The 23,523-nt window shown below is 42.9% G+C and overlaps 1 protein-coding gene across 2 annotated transcripts in view; it reads left to right on the forward strand.

The window, feature by feature from the left end:
- The window catches only part of PLXNA1 (plexin A1), a 222,730-nt gene that overhangs the window by 141,648 nt on the left and 57,559 nt on the right, over positions 1 to 23,523 (forward strand). For both annotated transcript variants that reach the window (XM_075286115.1, XM_075286116.1), the window contains exon 9: positions 9,129 to 9,243. In XM_075286115.1, coding sequence (XP_075142216.1) covers positions 9,129 to 9,243 — 115 coding nt within the window. The remainder of the gene's footprint in view (positions 1 to 9,128; positions 9,244 to 23,523) is intronic.

The following is a 23,523-nucleotide window of genomic DNA, read 5'->3' on the forward strand; positions in this document are numbered from 1 at the left end:
GCAGAATAGTGAGCGCAGCTCTGGAGTATAATACAGGATAAGTAATGTAATGTATGTACACAGTGACTGTACCAGCAGAATAGTGAGCGCAGCTCTGGAGTATAATACAGGATAAGTAATGTAATGTATGTACACAGTGACTGCACCAGCAGAATAGTGAGCGCAGCTCTGGGGTATAATACAGGATAAGTAATGTAATGTATGTACACAGTGACTGCACCAGCAGAATAGTGAGCGCAGCTCTGGAGTATAATACAGGATAAGTAATGTAATGTATGTACACAGTGACTGTACCAGCAGAATAGTGAGCGCAGCTCTGGAGTATAATACAGGATAAGTAATGTAATGTATGTACACAGTGACTGCACCAGCAGAATAGTGAGCGCAGCTCTGGAGTATAATACAGGATAAGTAATGTAATGTATGTACACAGTGACTGCACCAGCAGAATAGTGAGCGCAGCTCTGGAGTATAATACAGGATAAGTAATGTAATGTATGTACACAGTGACTGTACCAGCAGAATAGTGAGCGCAGCTCTGGAGTATAATGCAGGATAAGTAATGTAATGTATGTACACAGTGACTGCACCAGCAGAATAGTGAGCGCAGCTCTGGGGTATAATACAGGATAAGTAATGTAATGTATGTACACAGTGACTGTACCAGCAGAATAGTGAGCGCAGCTCTGAGGTATAATACAGGATAAGTAATGTAATGTATGTACACAGTGACTGTACCAGCAGAATAGTGAGCGCAGCTCTGGAGTATAATACAGGATAAGTAATGTAATGTATGTACACAGTGACTGCACCAGCAGAATAGTGAGCGCAGCTCTGGAGTATAATACAGGATAAGTAATGTGATGTATGTACACAGTGACTGCACCAGCAGAATAGTGAGCGCAGCTCTGGAGTATAATACAGGATAAGTAATGTAATGTATGTACACAGTGACCGCACCAGCAGAATAGTGAGTGCAGCTCTGGAGTATAATACAGGATAAGTAATGTAATGTATGTACACAGTGACCGCACCAGCAGAATAGTGAGCGCAGCTCTGGAGTATAATACAGGATAAGTAATGTAATGTATGTACACAGTGACCGTACCAGCAGAATAGTGAGCACAGCTCTGGAGTATAATACAGGATAAGTAATGTAATGTATGTACACAGTGACTGTACCAGCAGAATAGTGAGCGCAGCTCTGGAGTATAATACAGGATAAGTAATGTAATGTATGTACACAGTGACTGTACCAGCAGAATAGTGAGCGCAGCTCTGGAGTATAATACAGGATAAGTAATGTATGTACACAGTGACTGTACCAGCAGAATAGTGAGCGCAGCTCTGGAGTATAATACAGGATAAGTAATGTAATGTATGTACACAGTGACTGCACCAGCAGAATAGTGAGCGCAGCTCTGGAGTATAATACAGTATAAGTAATGTAATGTATGTACACAGTGACTGTACCAGCAGAATAGTGAGCGCAGCTCTGGAGTATAATACAGGATAAGTAATGTAATGTATGTACACAGTGACTGCACCAGCAGAATAGTGAGCGCAGCTCTGGAGTATAATACAGGATAAGTAATGTAATGTATGTACACAGCGACTGTAGCAGCAGAATAGTGAGCGCAGCTCTGGAGTATAATACAGGATAAGTAATGTATGTACACAGTGACTGCACCAGCAGAATAGTGAGCGCAGCTCTGGAGTATAATACAGTATAAGTAATGTAATGTATGTACACAGTGACTGTACCAGCAGAATAGTGAGCATCTCTGGAGTATAATACAGGATAAGTAATGTATGTACACAGTGACTGTACCAGCAGAATAGTGAGTGCAGCTCTGGAGTATAATACAGGATAAGTAATGTAATGTATGTACACAGTGACCGCACCAGCAGAATAGTGAGCGCAGCTCTGGAGTATAATACAGGATAAGTAATGTATGTACACAGTGACTGTACCAGCAGAATAGTGAGCGCAGCTCTGGAGTATAATACTGGATGTTACTTAGGATCAGTACTGGACATGATATTTATGTATGTGACTGCATTTTGTATGTAGATTTATTCTATGTATTACACATCGCTCTCACTCTTTCTATGGTTTATTCCATCACTACACAAGTAGCGTCTGTTCCAGTTCAGACCTCGGTCCTATGACTATTTGCGTGTCTCAGTATGTAAATTGCTGTGGTGAAGTGATTATCTTCTATTATCCACAACCACATGGAGATCACATAGAGAATCGCTTGTCCAGTAAGAAGATGCCTCTCTTTATGGTGGCTCAGTGGGGTCAGAGTTCAGAGGTCAGTGCTGATAATTAGCATACATCCAGAGCACTCTGTGGTTTTTATTAAATATTTGCGTCCAGATCTTATCTGTCTTGGGTGGGAGGTTTGACCCTCACATGCCGGGTAGATGAATGGTGGATATTATGACATCACACAGTGTGAAATCTTTGGATCTGATCTGCTAAGAGGCTGAACATCTTATTGAATGGTTATGCTGATTTTCTCGGCTCTAATCTCTTCTGGCCTCCAAGTAAAAGATCAATACAGAATTTTATTTCAGTGTTTAATAGAGTCAAATAGAGGAAAGCCTATTATAGATATGATGATTTTGGCACATAGCACCACGCGTTTCGCAGTGTGAGGCATGAAGTGAGTATTGTTTAACTGGCTGCTCTTTTTAGATGGAATATTTGTGAATATCCAACCATTATATTAGCGGTGTCTGCCTTTATAAGACATTAAAGGGAACTTGTCATTCGGGTAAGATCTCTGTAAGTATGGATATCTGTACGAAACCAGTATAGTGTAGTAGTGATGTCACAGTACAGGGATAATACACACAGTGATGTCACAGTACAGAGATAATACACACAGTGATGTCACAGTACAGGGATAATACACACAGTGATGTCACAGTACAGGGATAATACACACAGTGATGTCACAGTACAGGGATAATACACACAGTGATGTCACAGTACAGGGATAATACACACAGTGATGTCACAGTACAGGATAATACACACAGTGATGTCACAGTACAGAGATAATACACACAGTGATGTCACAGTACAGGATAATACACACAGTGATGTCACAGTACAGGGATAATACACACAGTGATGTCACAGTACAGGATAATACACACAGTGATGTCACAGTACAGGATAATACACACAGTGATGTCACAGTACAAGATAATACACACAGTGATGTCACAGTACAGAGATAATACACACAGTGATGTCACAGTACAGGATAATACACACAGTGATGTCACAGTACAGAGATAATACACACAGTGATGTCACAGTACAGAGATAATACACACAGTGATGTCACAGTACAGAGATAATACACACAGTGATGTCACAGTACAGAGATAATACACACAGTGATGTCACAGTACAGGGATAATACACACAGTGATGTCACAGTACAGGATAATACACACAGTGATGTCACAGTACAGGGATAATACACACAGTGATGTCACAGTACAGGATAATACACACAGTGATGTCACAGTACAGGGATAATACACACAGTGATGTCACAGTACAGGATAATACACACAGTGATGTCACAGTACAGGGATAATACACACAGTGATGTCACAGTACAGGATAATACACACAGTGATGTCACAGTACAGGATAATACACACAGTGATGTCACAGTACAGGATAATACACACAGTGATGTCACAGTACAGAGATAATACACACAGTGATGTCACAGTACAGGATAATACACACAGTGATGTCACAGTACAGAGATAATACACACAGTGATGTCACAGTACAGGATAATACACACAGTGATGTCACAGTACAGGATAATACACACAGTGATGTCACAGTACAGGGATAATACACACAGTGATGTCACAGTACAGGGATAATACACACAGTGATGTCACAGTACAGGATAATACACACAGTGATGTCACAGTACAGGATAATACACACAGTGATGTCACAGTACTGGATAATACACACAGTGATGTCACAGTACAGGATAATACACACAGTGATGTCACAGTACAGGGATAATACACACAGTGATGTCACAGTACAGGGATAATACACACAGTGATGTCACAGTACAGGATAATACACACAGTGATGTCACAGTACAGGGATAATACACACAGTGATGTCACAGTACAGGGATAATACACACAGTGATGTCACAGTACAGAGATAATACACACAGTGATGTCACAGTACAGAGATAATACACACAGTGATGTCACAGTACAGGGATAATACACACAGTGATGTCACAGTACAGGATAATACACACAGTGATGTCACAGTACAGGGATAATACACACAGTGATGTACAGTACAGGGATAATACACACAGTGATGTCACAGTACAGGGATATTGTGCCATTTGTGATTGTATGTGCAGTATATGTGATAGATTTGGGCCCTATAGTACTCGCTGTCCTGATAGTTGTGTCTCCTTGGATCCCTCTAGGGCTGTAGGTTTGGTACCCGTGGCGGCTCAGGGCTCTCGTGTTCTTGGATCCTGTGCTGTATATTTTGCATTATTTTCTGATCTCAATTATAGGAAAACTGAAGCGTGAAAGGAAATAACATTCACCTCGATGTGAGTTCAGGCTTCTTGTGCCATATAGTGCCGCCCATTGACATTTAGTGGACCAGTTGGATGGCGGTTCTTTGCCTGCACTCTGGGGCATGTTTGGGCCTGGTATACGGGTGAATTCCTGCATTACTGGCTAGATAAATGAATGTGATCTCAGGTTATTGGGCTAATTGCTTATTATTGTTCGCAGTCACGCGTGTTAATTGACGTCAAGAATCTGCTTTATTAAAGATCAGCATTTACAGGGTGCACGTACCAGCTCCGGAACAGAAACCTGCGGAGCAATGTGGTGGCACTCCGCCTGCAGCCATGTCTGTGTGGGGGTTGTAGTTACCAGAGATTTGTGGGACTTAGGGTGACAATCAAGTTCCAGATATCTGCAGGGGTGTGTAATATAACAAGGGATCAAGCCCACAGACTGTATCACACTGGATAGGATTAGATACACAGCTCAGTATACAGTATCACACAGGATAGGATTAGATACACAGCTCAGTATACAGTATCACACAGGATAGGATTAGATACACAGCTCAGTATACAGTATCACACAGGATAGGATTAGATACACAGCTCAGTATACAGTATCACACAGGATAGGATTAGATACACAGCTCAGTATACAGTATCACACAGGATAGGATTAGATACACAGCTCAGTATACAGTATCACACAGGATAGGATTAGATACACAGCTCAGTATACAGTATCACACTGGATAGGATTAGATACACAGCTCAGTATACAGTATCACACAGGATAGGATTAGATACACAGCTCAGTATACAGTATCACACAGGATAGGATTAGATACACAGCTCAGTATACAGTATCACACAGGATAGGATTAGATACACAGCTCAGTATACAGTATCACACAGGATAGGATTAGATACACAGCTCAGTATACAGTATCACACAGGATAGGATTAGATACACAGCTCAGTATACAGTATCACACAGGATAGGATTAGATACACAGCTCAGTATACAGTATCACACAGGATAGGATTAGATACACAGCTCAGTATACAGTATCACACAGGATAGGATTAGATACACAGCTCAGTATACAGTATCACACAGGATAGGATTAGATACACAGCTCAGTATACAGTATCACACAGGATAGGATTAGATACACAGCTCAGTATACAGTATCACACTGGATAGGATTAGATACACAGCTCAGTATACAGTATCACACAGGATAGGATTAGATACACAGCTCAGTATACAGTATCACACTGGATAGGATTAGATACACAGCTCAGTATACAGTATCACACAGGATAGGATTAGATACACAGCTCAGTAGGGTGTATCACACAGGATAGGATTAGATACACAGCTCAGTATACAGTATCACACAGGATAGGATTAGATACACAGCTCAGTATACAGTATCACACAGGATAGGATTAGATACACAGCTCAGTATACAGTATCACACAGGATAGGATTAGATACACAGCTCAGTATACAGTATCACACAGGATAGGATTAGATACACAGCTCAGTATACAGTATCACACAGGATAGGATTAGATGCACAGCTCAGTATACAGTATCACACAGGATAGGATTAGATACACAGCTCAGTATACAGTATCACACAGGATAGGATTAGATACACAGCTCAGTATACAGTATCACACAGGATAGGATTAGATACACGGCTCAGTATACAGTATCACACAGGATAGGATTAGATACACAGCTCAGTATACAGTATCACACAGGATAGGATTAGATACACAGCTCAGTATACAGTATCACACAGGATAGGATTAGATACACAGCTCAGTATACAGTATCACACAGGATAGGATTAGATACACAGCTCAGTATACAGTATCACACAGGATAGGATTAGATGCACAGCTCAGTATACAGTATCACACAGGATAGGATTAGATACACAGCTCAGTATACAGTATCACACAGGATAGGATTAGATACACAGCTCAGTATACAGTATCACACAGGATAGGATTAGATACACAGCTCAGTATACAGTATCACCCAGGATAGGATTAGATACACAGCTCAGTATACAGTATCACACAGGATAGGATTAGATACACGGCTCAGTATACAGTATCACACAGGATAGGATTAGATACACGGCTCCGTATACAGTATCACACAGGATAGGATTAGATACACGGCTCAGTATACAGTATCACACAGGATAGGATTAGATACACGGCTCAGTATACAGTATCACACAGGATAGGATTAGATACACGGCTCCGTATACAGTATCACACAGGATAGGATTAGATACACAGCTCAGTATACAGTATCACACAGGATAGGATTAGATACACAGCTCAGTATACAGTATCACACAGGATAGGATTAGATACACAGCTCAGTATACAGTATCACACAGGATAGGATTAGATACACAGCTCAGTATACAGTATCACACAGGATAGGATTAGATACACAGCTCAGTATACAGTATCACACAGGATAGGATTAGATACACAGCTCAGTATACAGTATCACACAGGATAGGATTAGATACACAGCTCAGTATACAGTATCACCCAGGATAGGATTAGATACACAGCTCAGTATACAGTATCACCCAGGATAGGATTATATACACAGCTCAGTATACAGTATCACACAGGATAGGATTAGATACACAGCTCAGTATACAGTATCACACAGGATAGGATTAGATACACAGCTCAGTATACAGTATCACACAGGATAGGATTAGATACACAGCTCAGTATACAGTATCACACAGGATAGGATTAGATACACCGCTCAGTATACAGTATCACACAGGAGAGGATTAGATACACCGCTCAGTATACAGTATCACACAGGATAGGATTAGATACACAGCTCAGTATACAGTATCACACAGGATAGGATTAGATACACCGCTCAGTATACAGTATCGCACAGGAGAGGATTAGATACACCGCTCAGTATACAGTATCACACAGGATAGGATTAGATACACCGCTCAGTATACAGTATCACACAGGATAGGATTAGATACACAGCTCAGTATACAGTATCACACAGGATAGGATTAGATACACAGCTCAGTATACAGTATCACACAGGATAGGGTTAGATACACCGCTCAGTATACAGTATCACACAGGATAGGATTAGATACACAGCTCAGTATACAGTATCACACAGGATAGGATTAGATACACAGCTCAGTATACAGTATCACCCAGGATAGGATTAGATACACAGCTCAGTATACAGTATCACACAGGATAGGATTAGATACACAGCTCAGTATACAGTATCACACAGGATAGGATTAGATACACAGCTCAGTATACAGTATCACACAGGATAGGATTATATACACAGCTCAGTATACAGTATCACACAGGATAGGATTAGATACACCGCTCAGTATACAGTATCACACAGGATAGGATTAGATATTCTTTGCTTCCCCCCTCCCTGGTGTTTGTTCTTTTTCTATGATGATATTTGGGACCCTCTTGGTGAAGTCTCGGCCTCCTTTCTTCTGGTATTCTGCAGGGTTTTGGTTGGGCTTTTGGTGAAGTCTCGGCCTCCTCCCCACTTTTGTGTGCGCTCCTTCTGCAGGTTTTCGGTGGGGCTCTTGGTGGGTCTCCGCGTCCTCCCCTCCGGTGGGTCGGCTTCACTGAGCATCCATAGATTCCGCCGCGTGGTGGAAATATCGCCGGCTCTAAATGCATCTCCTTATTAACTCTCCATTTACTTTGCCTAATAGCTACAACGTATTCGTTAAACGCGCGCATTTACCAAATGTCAGGGCCTTTCAGTTAAGGAGTCTCCAGTGTAAATAAAATTATATCCGCTTCTATTAAAATGACTAATGACATCTACATATCCAAAGACCGGAACAGACGTTGCGCTGCCGAGTTTAGTCATAACAGCCGCGCCGTTTAATAAGTGGTAGATAACCGTTACATGGCGCCGGCTGTGCCTGTGACCGGTGCGGGGATTCCCTTAGAAGCGAGCGCAGGAGGGAGCGGCTGTCCTCCTAGTTGGGTTGTGTCATGTAAGTGTTGACTTCAGCGGCGTCCATCCAATCTGCACACCGATGTGATCCAGGTTACAATCGGTTGTATGGGCTTCCTCACAACCAGAATGGACGCTGCAGCTCTGATTGGATTCACTGATATGGATGCAAAAGGGTTAAATGATTAATTGCAGCAAAACACTTGTAGGACTAGAAGTCCCAGCATCCCCGGTATCATGGCCGCCTCCAACAGTGTCTGGGTAAATTCACATATGGAAGAGCTCAGCATTCCTGTGACCGCTCCTCGCTGACATCCATGTGCTGACCGCCAAAACAACGCAATTCACATTAGTGTAAGCGATCGGTCACAGGAATATCCTGACTCTTGTGTTTCCAGAACCGGATATGACTTCATAGAGCCAAATGGATGAGCAGATAGAAATCCTCTGTATGGACTGACTCTGTCTTGTGTTTCTTCTCTTAGTTGTCTCTCCTGTGTGAATGGATCCTACCCGTGTCACTGGTGCAAGTATCGGCACGTGTGCACACACAACGCAGCCGACTGCTCCTTCCTGGAAGGCCGAGTAAACATGTCAGAGGTAAGACCCCAAATGTGACGCCAACATGAATGCAATGTCTACATTATAGTATCTACCTATCTATCTATCTATCTACAGTGGAGCAAAAAAGTATTTAGTCAGTCACCAATAGTGCAAGTTCCACGACTTAAAAAGATGAGGCGTCTGTAATTTACATCATAGGTAGACCTCAACTATGAGAGACAAAATGAGAAAACAAATCCAGAAAATCACATTGTCTGATTTTGTAAGAATTTATTTGCAAATTATGGTGGAAAATAAGTATTTGGTCACCTACAAGCAATCCAGATTTCTGGCTCTCACAGACCTGTAACTTCTTCTTTAAGAGTCTCCTCTTTCCTCCACTCATTACCTGTAGTAATGGCACCCGTTTAAACTTGTTATCAGTATAAAAAGACACCTGTGCACACCCTCAAACAGTCAGACTCCAAACTCCACTATGGTGAAGACCAAAGAGCTGTCAAAGGACACTAGAAACAAAATTGTAGCCCTGCACCAGGCTGGGAAGACTGAATCTGCAATAGGCAACCAGCTTGGATTGAAGAAATCAACTGTGGGAGCAATAATTAGAAAATGGAAGACATACAAGACCACTGATAATCTCCCTCGATCTGGGGCTCCACGCAAAATCTCACCCCATGGGGTCAAAATGATCACAAGAACGGTGAGCAAAAATCCCAGAACCACGCGGGGGGACCTAGTGAATGAACTGCAGAGAGCTGGGACCAATGTAACAAAGCCTACCATCAGTAACACACTACGCCGCCAGGGACTCAGATCCTACAGTGCCAGACGTGTCCCACTGCTTAAGCCAGTACATGTCCGGGCCCGTCTGAAGTTTGCTAGAGAGAATTTGGATGATCCAGAAGAGTATTGGGAGAATGTCCTATGGTCTGATGAAACCAAACTGCAACTGTTTGGTAGAAACACAACTTTACGTGTTTGATGGATGCAACTCAGTATTCTTTTTCCTCCAAACACCATACCTACTGTAAAGCATGGGGTGGAAACATCATGCTTTGGGGCTGTTTCTCTGCAAAGGGGCCAGGACGACTGATCCGGGTACATGAAAGAATGAATGGGGCCATGTATCGTGAGATTTTGAGTGCAAACCTCCTTCCACCAGCAAGGGCATTGAAGATGAAACGTGGCTGGGTCTTTCAACATGACAATGATCCAAAGCACACCGCCAGGGCAACGAAGGAGTGGCTTTGTAAGAAGCATTTCAAGGTCCTGGAGTGACCTAGCCAGTCTCCAGATCTCAACCCTATAGAAAACCTTTGGAGGGAGCTGAAAGTCCGTGTTGCCAAGTGACAGCCCCAAAACATCACTGCTCTAGAGGAGATCTGCATGGAGGAATGGGCCAACATACCAACAACAGTGTGTGCCAGCCTTGTGAAGACTTAGAGAAAACGTTTGTCCTCTGTCATTGCCAACAAAGGAGATAGAACAAAGTATTGAGATGAAATGTTGTTACTGACCAAATACTTATTTTCCACCATAATTTGCAAATAAATTCTTACAAAATCAGACAATGTGATTTTCTGGATTTCTTTTCTCATTTTGTCTCTCATAGTTGAGGTCTACCTATGATGTAAATTACAGACGCCTCTCATCTTTTTAAGTGGTGGAACTTGCACTATTGGTGACTGACTAAATACTTTTTTGCCCCACTCTATCTATCTATCTATCTATCTATCTATCTATCTATCTATCTCCTATCTATCTATCTATCTATCTATCTATCTATCTATCTATCTATCTATCTATCTACTATCTATCTATCTATCTATCTATCTATCTATCTATATCTCTCCTTCTCTCTCGCTTTACACAGTTGTATTGGAGTTAACACTCAGCTGCGTCTTATTTATGGGGAGGGGGAGTTTGAGCTTTTTGGTCCCTGTATCCTTCCTGATGTCCCCCATACCCCCTCCTCCTCCTGAGTCCTATGTCCCTTGCCGCGGCTCTTCTTCCCATCTGCAGAATATATAGGTCAGCCATGTCCTGGGGTTGTTGGTTACATATATGGTGACTGACAGCTCCGAGGAGAGGACGGTCACAGGGGACACGCAGCTGTCCTCACACAAGACGCAATTTTAACTTTTCCTCTCCTAAGAGGACACAGCTGAGAGAGGGTTAACCACTTACCGGCTTGTCTGGATACCTGACCCCATTGTATAGAGCTGATTGTGGGTACGGAGATGTGTTAGCCAAACATGACGGATAATCGGGACTCCTACATATTGGTGTGACAACATGGCCAATGGACTTGTGCTGCTCTTCTGAACTTTCTGTGCTCTTGAATCCTATAGCCTTTAAAGTCTAGGACAAGACCTACCTGTCTGATGACTACCACTGTCCGCCATCTTAGCTCTCATGGGGTTAACCATTCAGTTCCCCTCTCCCTTTCTTAGGTCTGTTTGGTGGCCGTTCACAGTCAGAGCCCCAGAGATCGGTTTCATCTTTTTCTCTAGAATGTAAAAAATATCTCAAGTGACCGATGTCTTCGTGTCCTCAGGACGTATCCGACCACCAGGCAGTAGCTTCAGCGTCTCCTCATACCTGGGCCTCTGGATCTGAGACTGCAGTGTCCAACCTGGGACATCAGTATGTGATGATGTGACCTCAGACTGGACCCCTTAATGGTGAGACCTCAGACCAGACCCCTTATTGGTGAGACCTCAGACTGGACCCCTTTATGATGAGACATTAGACCGGACCCCTTATTGGTGAGACCTCAGACCGGACAATAACAATCAGACCCCATTGTTATCCAGTCTTCCGGCTCCTCATACTCCTGCTGAATCTCCTGCAGTTTTCTGTCTGAGGTGCTGCCCCCTGCTGACTGGTGTCAGGACATTGGTTGACCTCAGACCCTGTGACCCCATATCGGTACAGCAGTAGTTGTGTCTTGTGCATTAACCTTACAGACATGTGACCTATCAGGACATGACTCTCACAAGGGGTCTTATGGCTTCTATCAATGTGTCCACCTTAACAGTTGGGGTGCCAGATCCAGCAGTGCCAGGGTTAAGGCCGTCTGTCTATCTCCAGCCCCTGCTGGCAGCGCAGGACTCCACGTTATCTATGCAGTGCATGCAAGGCGCCTTCTGAACTGCTGGGAAAAGAAGCTGCAATTCAGCAATGATTAATGATGTGTCCAGAGCCAATCCGGGGAAATATTTCCTGGTTGTATTCTCTGCCATTATTCCTCTCGTCTCCCTGACAGCCTCTTCCAGGGGCCGCAGATGACCAAATGTGCTGGTAATAAAGGATTCAGCAAGCTGTAGATGAGATGAAGTCTGAAAGGAAAGAGGCGGCCAGGTCTGATCCTCTGCAGTGAGGGCGGGAGCTGGTGACGCCATTGTCTATGGACTCTGTAGGTTCTGGACTCTCTAAGCTCCGATGTGTCTGAGGCTCTGGAGACGGGGCGGCCCGGGACATCAAGAGAGGTCTACAGACATCCCCTACTTGTTCGGTATCTGGGGCCCCTGCACTGGGTCCTGATGACCTGAGACTGAGCGACCCCCAGTGCCCCTGACGGTGACCGAGAGAGACTGGTTTGTGGTCTGAGGCCTTATATGAATATAGCGGTGTATATATATATATATATATATATATATATATATATATATATATATATATATATATATATATATACACCGCCACCTCCCTTGATAAGACCGCTCCCATTTTAGCCATGCCCACTGCCGGATTCTCGCCCTGTTAGGGCCTGACATGACTGTAGAGCGTGTTCACTCTTGGCCTCCTGATGCGGTTTAGTCTCTGACTATGTATTTTGGAGCGTACGGTAATAATACCGCCAGTGTGTGACGTCGCTAAGCAAATGAACCCGCCCGTCAGAGCCTTCCTCTTAATTACACGGCCCAGCGTCCTCCTGCAGACATCATCTCCCCAGTGCAGGGAGCAGAAGGTAGGAGCGCGGGCCGGGGGAGGAAGGTGAGCGCCAACTTCTGTCTCTGCGACTTCGCGGCCTTCTATGGTGCCTGCAATTAAAAATGAATTATCGTTTAATAAAAAGACTGATCTCGGCGGATTAGATGACTGGCCCCGACTGCGCCGAGTGAAGGTTGCTTGTGAATTGAGGCCGAGTTCAGTGGAAGGTGACGGAGAAGTTCTATTAAGTGAAGGTGCTTAATACACAGATATGATCTGCTCTTTGTCTCTTGCCAATCGCTCATTATAAATCTTCACCTCTGTTTACCCCGCGCCGCTCCTCCCCCGCTAAACATGTCCGCCACGGCTCCGCAACACAATAAAGGTCCTTAAAGGAAATGGATATTCTTTATACGTTAAAGGGGATGTCTGCTGGAGGAAAACTAGGAAACGGATTCATAATGGGTTAAAAATAAATAAGCAATTGTCACTGAGCCCTAGTGGTCCTGATCTGTACTGATAGGGATCCCTGCAGTGCGCAGCTCTGAGGTATAATACAGGATAAGTAATGTAATGTATGTACACAGTGACTGTACCAGCAGAATAGTGAGCGCAGCTCTGGAGGATAATACAGGATAAGTAATGTAATATATGTACACAGTGACTGTACCAGCAGAATAGTGAGCGCAGCTCTGGAGTATAATACAGGATAAGTAATGTAATGTATGTACACAGTGACTGCACCAGCAGAATAGTGAGCGCAGCTCTGGAGTATAATACAGGATAAGTAATGTAATGTATGTACACAGTGACTGTACCAGCAGAATAGTGAGCGCAGCTCTGGAGTATAATACAGGATAAGTAATGTAATGTATGTACACAGTGACTGTACCAGCAGAATAGTGAGCGCAGCTCTGGAGTATAATACAGGATAAGTAATGTAATGTATGTACACAGTGACTGTACCAGCAGAATAGTGAGCGCAGCTCTGGAGTATAATACAGGATAAGTAATGTAATGTATGTACACAGTGACTGTACCAGCAGAATAGTGAGCGCAGCTCTGGAGTATAATACAGGATAAGTAATGTAATATATGTACACAGTGACTGTACCAGCAGAATAGTGAGCGCAGCTCTGCAGTATAATACAGGATCAGTAATGTAATGTATGTACACAGTGACTGTACCAGCAGAATAGTGAGCGCAGCTCTGCAGTATAATACAGGATCAGTAATGTAATGTATGTACACAGTGACTGTACCAGCAGAATAGTGAGCGCAGCTCTGGAGTATAATACAGGATAAGTAATGTAATGTATGTACACAGTGACTGCACCAGCAGAATAGTGAGCGCAGCTCTGCAGTATAATACAGGATCAGTAATGTAATGTATGTACACAGTGACTGTACCAGCAGAATAGTGAGCGCAGCTCTGGAGTATAATACAGGATAAGTAATGTAATGTATGTACACAGTGACTGCACCAGCAGAATAGTGAGCGCAGCTCTGGAGTATAATACAGGATAAGTAAAGTAATGTATGTACACAGTGACTGCACTAGCAGAATAGTGAGCGCAGCTCTGGAGTATAATACAGGATAAGTAATGTAATGTATGTACACAGTGACTGTACCAGCAGAATAGTGAGCGCAGCTCTGGGGTATAATACAGGATAAGTAATGTAATGTATGTACACAGTGACTGCACCAGCAGAATAGTGAGCGCAGCTCTGGAGTATAATACAGGGTAAGTAATGTAATGTATGTACACAGTGACTGCACCAGCAGAATAGTGAGCGCAGCTCTGGAGTATAATACAGGATAAGTAATGTAATGTATGTACACAGTGACTGTACCAGCAGAATAGTGAGCGCAGCTCTGGGGTATAATACAGGATAAGTAATGTAATGTAGGTACATAGTGACTGTACCAGCAGAATAGTGAGCGCAGCTCTGGAGTATAATACAGGATAAGTAATGTAATGTAGGTACATAGTGACTGCACCAGCAGAATAGTGAGCGCAGCTCTGGAGTATAATACAGGATAAGTAATGTAATGTATGTACACAGTGACTGTACCAGCAGAATAGTGAGCGCAGCTCTGGGGTATAATACAGGATAAGTAATGTAATGTATGTACACAGTGACTGCACCAGCAGAATAGTGAGCGCAGCTCTGGAGTATAATACAGGGTAAGTAATGTAATGTATGTACACAGTGACTGCACCAGCAGAATAGTGAGCGCAGCTCTGGAGTATAATACAGGATAAGTAATGTAATGTATGTACACAGTGACTGCACCAGCAGAATAGTGAGCGCAGCTCTGGAGTATAATACAGGATAAGTAATGTAATGTATGTACACAGTGACTGTACCAGCAGAATAGTGAGCGCAGCTCTGGAGTATAATACAGGATAAGTAATGTAATGTAGGTACATAGTGACTGTACCAGCAGAATAGTGAGCGCAGCTCTGGAGTATAATACAGGATAAGTAATGTAATGTAGGTACATAGTGACTGCACCAGCAGAATAGTGAGCGCAGCTCTGGAGTATAATACAGGATAAGTAATGTAATGTATGTACACAGTGACTGTACCAGCAGAATAGTGAGCGCAGCTCTGGGGTATAATACAGGATAAGTAATGTAATGTATGTACACAGTGACTGCACCAGCAGAATAGTGAGCGCAGCTCTGGAGTATAATACAGGGTAAGTAATGTAATGTATGTACACAGTGACTGCACCAGCAGAATAGTGAGCGCAGCTCTGGAGTATAATACAGGATAAGTAATGTAATGTATGTACACAGTGACTGCACCAGCAGAATAGTGAGCGCAGCTCTGGAGTATAATACAGGATAAGTAATGTAATGTATGTACACAGTGACTGTACCAGCAGAATAGTGAGCGCAGCTCTGGAGTATAATACAGGATAAGTAATGTAATGTAGGTACATAGTGACTGTACCAGCAGAATAGTGAGCGCAGCTCTGGAGTATAATACAGGATAAGTAATGTAATGTATGTACACAGTGACTGTACCAGCAGAATAGTGAGCGCAGCTCTGGAGTATAATACAGGATAAGTAATGTAATGTATGTACACAGTGACTGTACCAGCAGAATAGTGAGCGCAGCTCTGGGGTATAATACAGGATAAGTAATGTAATGTAGGTACATAGTGACTGCACCAGCAGAATAGTGAGCGCAGCTCTGGAGTATAATACAGGATAACTAGTGTTAATGTGAATCTTTCCTGTAGATGAGGGGTAGTATGGCGTTGCGGTGTCGGACATGCCGGGGCTGTGATGACTTGTCTCCACCTACATCAGCATTCACAGTCAGTTCTTTAGCGCTCGGGACATAAACGTCTGTTCAGATTTCATTCTCTCTGGTTGTTATGGAGTGTGGACTTGAGATCAGTCTCCTGGACTTAAAGCCGCCATTAGATTGTAACGCCGCGGCTCGTATTTGTTTCCATCCATCCTTGGAATGCCAATGAAGACTTGAGCGACACGAATCCTCCAAAATGACAGAGTAGGCAGCGTCGGTGGCGCTCATCCCGTCAGTCTGCCGAGCGCTCCGGCTGTCTGGAGTGTATTTATTGAGACTCTTGACAGACAGTAAAACACGCTGGGATTTGCATAGATCTGAGTAATTGTGCCGCGTCCTCGGCTCCTGATTGGTCTCCGCCTTTCCATTCCTGCGCTATTTCCATGAAGCATCTTTTAAAGCGTCTTTTGTGCTGTGAGTGACTCGGAGATAATTCTTGAGATGACGCGGTGCACATCTGTTTATCATGTCACAGCAAGCCAAGGCTCTGGCAGACATCCTTAGAGGATTTAAGGGGGCACCTTATATAGGGCACCCCGACTGTACTGGTCTTCCCAACATGGAACCTGTTTGAGGCTGGAGGATATTCCAGCCTGGATGTGTGTGTATATGACGGCATGTTGAAGGCCTGGGTGTGTTTATATAAGGTTGGGCGAGATAGTCCAGGCCCTGGTGAGTGTATATATTGGGGATATTCCAGGCCTTGGCATATATACATGATAGTGAGGGATATACCGGGTGACATGACGTGTGCCCCGCTGCCGCAACTTGGACACCATAACAAACTCCTGACTTGTAAACAGAAGGACGGAAACGCTTTGTTTTATGATCCTGCCAAGTCCACGTAGAGGAGATTGCCCAGGAAGCCGGAGCACAAGCCGCAGGCGCTGCAGCCACAGACTTAACCTATTCCTGGTAGTTATCCTGTGATACGGGGGGAATACGACAAACCTCCATGGATTCTGCTCCACATTCTCTTAAAGGGGTTCTCCAGTTTACTGCGGCCTTCTAATAGAAGGGGATATTGACCTTGCCACAGTATATACCAAAGAGATTCAGTGGGAGGAATCTTGAAATGATGAGAAATTAAAGCACAAAGTCTATTAGAAAGTTGCAGAAGTTTTCATTCCACTAGGGCTTCCATGTTCCCATACGTTGTCTATATGGACAGTCTTCTTTCCTTTGTGCCTGCGCTGAGCGCTGTGTTTGCCCCGGTTTTCCGTATTTTCTAACCCTCCTTCTCCTCCATACTGATCTTGGATCCTTGAGTGACGCACACACGTGTCTTGCAGAGTGAATTCCTGAGGACACGTCTGGGCTCTGCATGTGGCGGGGTGTGCTGCACTCCAGGTGTTTCCTGTTTTCTATAGCCAGTACATACTTTCGGGATGATGTGGGGCTGCGGACCCATGAACATGGCTGAGTGACCTTTACCATGAAGATAAAAGTCTGGGCTGACCTATGGGGCACGGTGGAGGTCACAGCCATTTTAGTAGGGGGGGCGCTATTACATCTTATGCGGTTTGGGGAAAGTTGGGTGATAAGTTATCACTGAGCTTTGCTAGAGTTCTGAGGTTCATGTCTATTTGTGCACTTGATGAAAAGCTGAGGCCTAGGTTTCCATGATTTGCCGTTCAGAGTCCTCAGAAAGCTTGGTGACTGTTGCAGTGGCAGCCTACAGCTCTTCCTGACACGTCTTTGGCACTTGATAACTTTTTGCTATCTCAATCAGCGTCCTGGCAGCGATCCGGTTATTCCTCCCAGCCGTGTATGTAACATGTTCATTCCCTGTGCCAGGGCCACAGATGCTGCGGCTCAGGTGCTGCGGCGGCTCCAGCTTGTGCCCTGTCAGCAGATTCTGTCAGGTCCCCAGGTAGCGGCTCCATCTCCTGCACAGTCGCAGGTGTGAGCTCCTGGCACGCTCCCCGCTCCTCTGACATTAGTAATGGTGTCTGATTCATCCTCACCTGAATGCACCAGCGGCACAGCGCTCTATGGTCCTGAAGGTTTGGTGCAGTGTATCAGTGCTGGTAACTTGTATCAGGCTGCAGTACCAGCTGTTCGCCTCTAGGCCTTCCTGCCATTCCTGAATGGAGTAGCCAAAATCTACATCCACATCTGACCTGTGGCTCTGCATCAGTTTCAAAACTACAAGTCCCAGCAATCCCATCCTCATTTATCCTCAGTTAGGTCTTCCTGGCAACCTTAGCTGATATTTTAACATCGTTACCTGGAGTTGAATCTGGACCAATCACAAACTTGTGGTCCTGCATTTATTGCACCTACAACTCCCAGCATGCCCCAGTAGCCCTGCTCTGATTTCTCTTACTAGCTCCCTTAGTTGCAGACCTCTAGATCCATATGTGGCCTGTAGCTTTCCATCTGTTGCAGGACTACAACTCCCAGCATCCCCTGACAGCCCACGCCTGGTTTCTCTTCATATCGTTCTTCCTGCCCCCCTGGGTGATGGTGTTGCGGTATTTGGGGACCTGGAGAGGAATCTGGACCCAACTTTAATGTGTTGCAAAATTACAACTCCCAACATGTCCTGTCTGCGTGTTTTTGGGACTAGTAGTTTTGTAACGACTGGAGTGCCATAGGTCGTAGGTCAGACCCCCTGGGTTATTGCAGGGTCAGGCACTGCCCCTTGTCCTCCTGTCACTGCTTTACCCTCCAGTCGCGCTCTCTTGTCTTTATCACTTGAGTTAATCAAACAAGTGTAACCTAAATCCAATATCTTTGTCGCCCCCTGACGCCTCAGCCCTCCGGAGCAGGTCCCTCCGGTGCCACTTTGCAGCTTTTGAAAATTGCATTTTCCTTTGTTTGGTGTTTGCAATGAGCCGGATTTATGTTCCCGTCCATCGCGGAGAATATTAATGTGCCCGCTTGTGTAAAATGAAGTCTGCGCCCGGCTCAGGCCCAAGTGACAAATGAATTGGGCCTGATGGAGAGTGAAGCCGTCCAGGACCTGTGGGGGCAAGTCAGGGGCTGCCCGATGTGTCATGAATACCATTAGCTGACAGGCTCGCATTAGTCTGCCATGGGCTTGTGAACCTATCCAGTGCCAGGAGGAACCTTAAAGGGAAAGTAGCCCTAGATAGAAAGGGAATGCCAACACATTGTAAAACGACTACAACGCCCAGCATGCCCTGACAGCCCTCTCCTCCCAGTCCTGTATGATCCCAATGGGTGTCAGGCCCTTGCAGAGAATCCAATATCAGAACCACGTACTCCTGCGACACCCATAAAACATAGGTCTCATGTGACAACAATCACCGCCTAGTGTAGGATTGCACTTATAGATAGGACATGCCCATGTAGTGTAACGTTCCACCTATAGGTGCCAGTCCTTTCTGGGGGCTCAAGGTCATTGTGTAAAAATGATTTCTAAAAAGTTGTACCGGTAACTACCAGTAGGGGGTACAACGTGGCAGATTTATCCCATTGGACACTAACATGACCTCCATGAAATAGGCCTGTCCCTTTATAGTCTATATACACATATGGGGTATATATGAGGAACTAGACGCCCTGAATGTAGGGGGAGAAATCTCCAAAAATGTTCTTTAAAATCTTTCTATTTTACTTTTTTCCCATCCACATGACTGAGTTTGATGTGAATATTCTCCCTGGCCCCTTCCTGATATAGCCGGCCTTTGGGGCCCCCTCCTCCCGTACTTATTTTGCCCCTAGGCCTCTCTACTTCAAAACATGTTATTAGCTGCTCCTGCGCTGGATCCGACCCTGTATTTAGACCTGCGATTCTCTCGTCTCCGGGGCTCCCGTCTCTCTCTGCTCGCCTCGTCCCGGATGGGTTGACCATGCAATAAGGCTTTGCAAGTTGCATCAGGGTTTGACTGAGGCCCGGAGGGACGAGCTCTGTTTATCCTTGTCAGCTCCCTGAGCACAGGCGGGTCCTCTGGTAATGTAAGAGCCGTCATCTTCTACAACTCACTCACTGTCATGTTTTCTGCAGCTGTCCGGGGATGCTGGGAGTTGTAGTCTTACCACAGGTTGGACATCACTGTTGTATCCAATGTATGGGCCGTATTTTATCCATTTGCTATATGTGGGAGCAGACTGAACCCCAAGTAATATTGCAGCTGTGTCATGGCGCTAGTGACCAGATGGTTCCAGATTATCCGGGGCGATCTCGGCCTATCCGGCTCCTTTAGCTCTCCTCCATGCTTTGCTCTCGTGCCAGGCGTGATGAGTGTGAAACGCACAGAAATGTGCTGATCCCGTTCATGATAATCTGCGGCCATCTGCTCCCCCGAACACGGCTCTGCTAACTTAGGTTTCCAGACTTATGAGTAAGGGGAATTTTTTAGTTCATTTTTATACAATTTTTTTTTTCCACACTTCGCCTTCTGCTCCTATTGTTCTTCATCAAGGCAATACATCATGTACAGCGGAGACTGAAACCCCAGGGGCAAATGTCTGAAGATGTAAGGAGTAGGCCGAGAAATCCCAAATATTAGAGAGCAACAATAGTCATATTAAGATATATTATCACATAGCAAACATAGGCATGAGGAAATCATCGGTTCTAGGTTTTGTTCTATGGAGGTAGTATTATAGTAGTTATATTCTTGTACATAGGAGTAGTATTATAGTAGTTATATTCTTGTACATAGGAGGTAGTATTATAGTAGTTATATTCTTGTACATAGGAGTAGTATTATAGTAGTTATATTCTTGTACATAGGAGTAGTATTATAGTAGTTATATTCTTGTACATAGGAGTAGTATTATAGTAGTTATATTCTTGTATATAGGAGCAGTATTATAGTAGTTATATTCTTGTACATAGGAGTAGTATTATAGTAGTTATATTCTTGTACATAGGAGGTAGTATTATAGTAGTTATATTCTTGTATATAGGAGCAGTATTATAGTAGTTATATTCTTGTACATAGGAGGTAGTATTATAGTAGTTATATTCTTGTATATAGGAGCAGTATTATAGTAGTTATATTCTTGTACATAGGAGGTAGTATTATAGTAGTTATATTCTTGTACATAGGAGGTAGTATTATAGTAGTTATATTCTTGTACATAGGAGTAGTATTATAGTAGTTATATTCTTGTATATAGGAGGTAGTATTGTAGTATTTATATTCTTGTACATAGGAGCAGTATTATAGTAGTTATATTCTTGTACATAGGAGGTAGTATTATAGTAGTTATATTCTTGTACATAGGAGGTAGTATTATAGTAGTTATATTCTTGTACATAGGAGGTAGTATTATAGTAGTTATATTCTTGTATATAGGAGCAGTATTATAGTAGTTATATTCTTGTATATAGGAGCAGTATTATAGTAGTTATATTCTTGTAAATAGGAGGCAGTATTATAGTAGTTATATTCTTGTACATAGGGGTAGTATTATAGTAGTTATATTCTTGTACATAGAAACAGTATTATAGTAGTTATATTCTTGTACATAGGAGTAGTATTATAGTAGTTATATTCTTGTATATAGGAGGTAGTATTGTAGTATTTATATTCTTGTACATAGGAGCAGTATTATAGTAGTTATATTCTTGTACATAGGAGGTAGTATTATAGTAGTTATATTCTTGTACATAGGAGGTAGTATTATAGTAGTTATATTCTTGTACATAGGAGGTAGTATTATAGTAGTTATATTCTTGTACATAGGAGGCAGTATTATAGTAGTTATATTCTTGTACATAGGAGCAGTATTATAGTAGTTATATTCTTACAAAATAGTTTTACCAAAACCGCAGCTTTGATGTAAGGGTCCGCAACTCAGGAGCTTTAAAACAACTTCTTTATTTCATCTTCTTAAAAAATCAGTTCGCCACCTTAGGCTGAGGCACACATTCATAGACAACACATAGTGAAGACAAAATAGACACTGGACATAGTGAATTTAAAAATCGCTATGAAACTGACGCGTTTCGGAACGTCCAAAGCGTTCCTTAATCATAGTGAAACTAGCTAGGCTAGGCTAGTTTCACTATGATTAAGGAACGCTTTGGACGTTCCGAAACGCGTCAGTTTCATAGCGATTTTTAAATTCACTATGTCCAGTGTCTATTTTGTCTTCACTATGTGTTGTCTATGAATGTGTGCCTCAGCCTAAGGTGGCGAACTGATTTTTAAAGGAGATGAAATAAAGAAGTTGTTTTAAAGCTCCTGAGTTGCGGACCCTTACATCAAAGCTGCGGTTTTGGTAAAACTATTTTGTATGAATTCACTCCAGTGAGTCAAGGAGAATAGGGTCGTGCACCAATCTTGATATTATAAAGGACGACAAGGGTGAGCTACTTTACATATTTTTCTCTTTGTATTTAGTTATATTCTTGTACATAGGGGTAGTATTATAGTAGTTATATTCTTGTACATAGAAGCAGTATTATAGTAGTTATATTCTTGTATATAGGAGGTAGTATTGTAGTAGTTATATTCTTGTACATAGGAGCAGTATTATAGTAGTTATATTCTTGTACATAGGAGCAGTATTATAGTAGTTATATTCTTGTACATAGGAGCAGTATTATAGTAGTTATATTCTTGTACATAGGAGGTAGTATTATAGTAGTTATATTCTTCTACATAGGAGGTAGTATTATAGTAGTTATATTCTTGTACATAGGAGGTAGTATTATAGTAGTTATATTCTTGTACATAGGAGCAGTATTATAGTAGTTATGTTCTTGTACATAGGAGTAGTATTATAGTAGTTATATTCTTGTACATAGGAGGTAGTATTATAGTAGTTATATTCTTATACATAGGAGGTAGTATTATAGTAGTTATATTCTTGTACATATAGGGGCAGTATTATAGTAGTTATATTCTTGTACATAGGAGCAGTATTATAGTAGTTATATTCTTGTACATAGGAGTAGTATTATAGTAGTTATATTCTTGTACATAGGAGGCAGTATTATAGTAGTTATATTCTTGTACATAGGAGCAGTATTATAGTAGTTATATTCTTGTACATAGGAGTAGTATTATAGTAGTTATATTCTTATACATAGGAGGTAGTATTATAGTAGTTATATTCTTGTACAT

Source organism: Leptodactylus fuscus, chromosome 9, assembly GCF_031893055.1.
Source record: "Leptodactylus fuscus isolate aLepFus1 chromosome 9, aLepFus1.hap2, whole genome shotgun sequence".
NCBI classification, from domain to species: Eukaryota; Metazoa; Chordata; class Amphibia; order Anura; family Leptodactylidae; genus Leptodactylus; species Leptodactylus fuscus.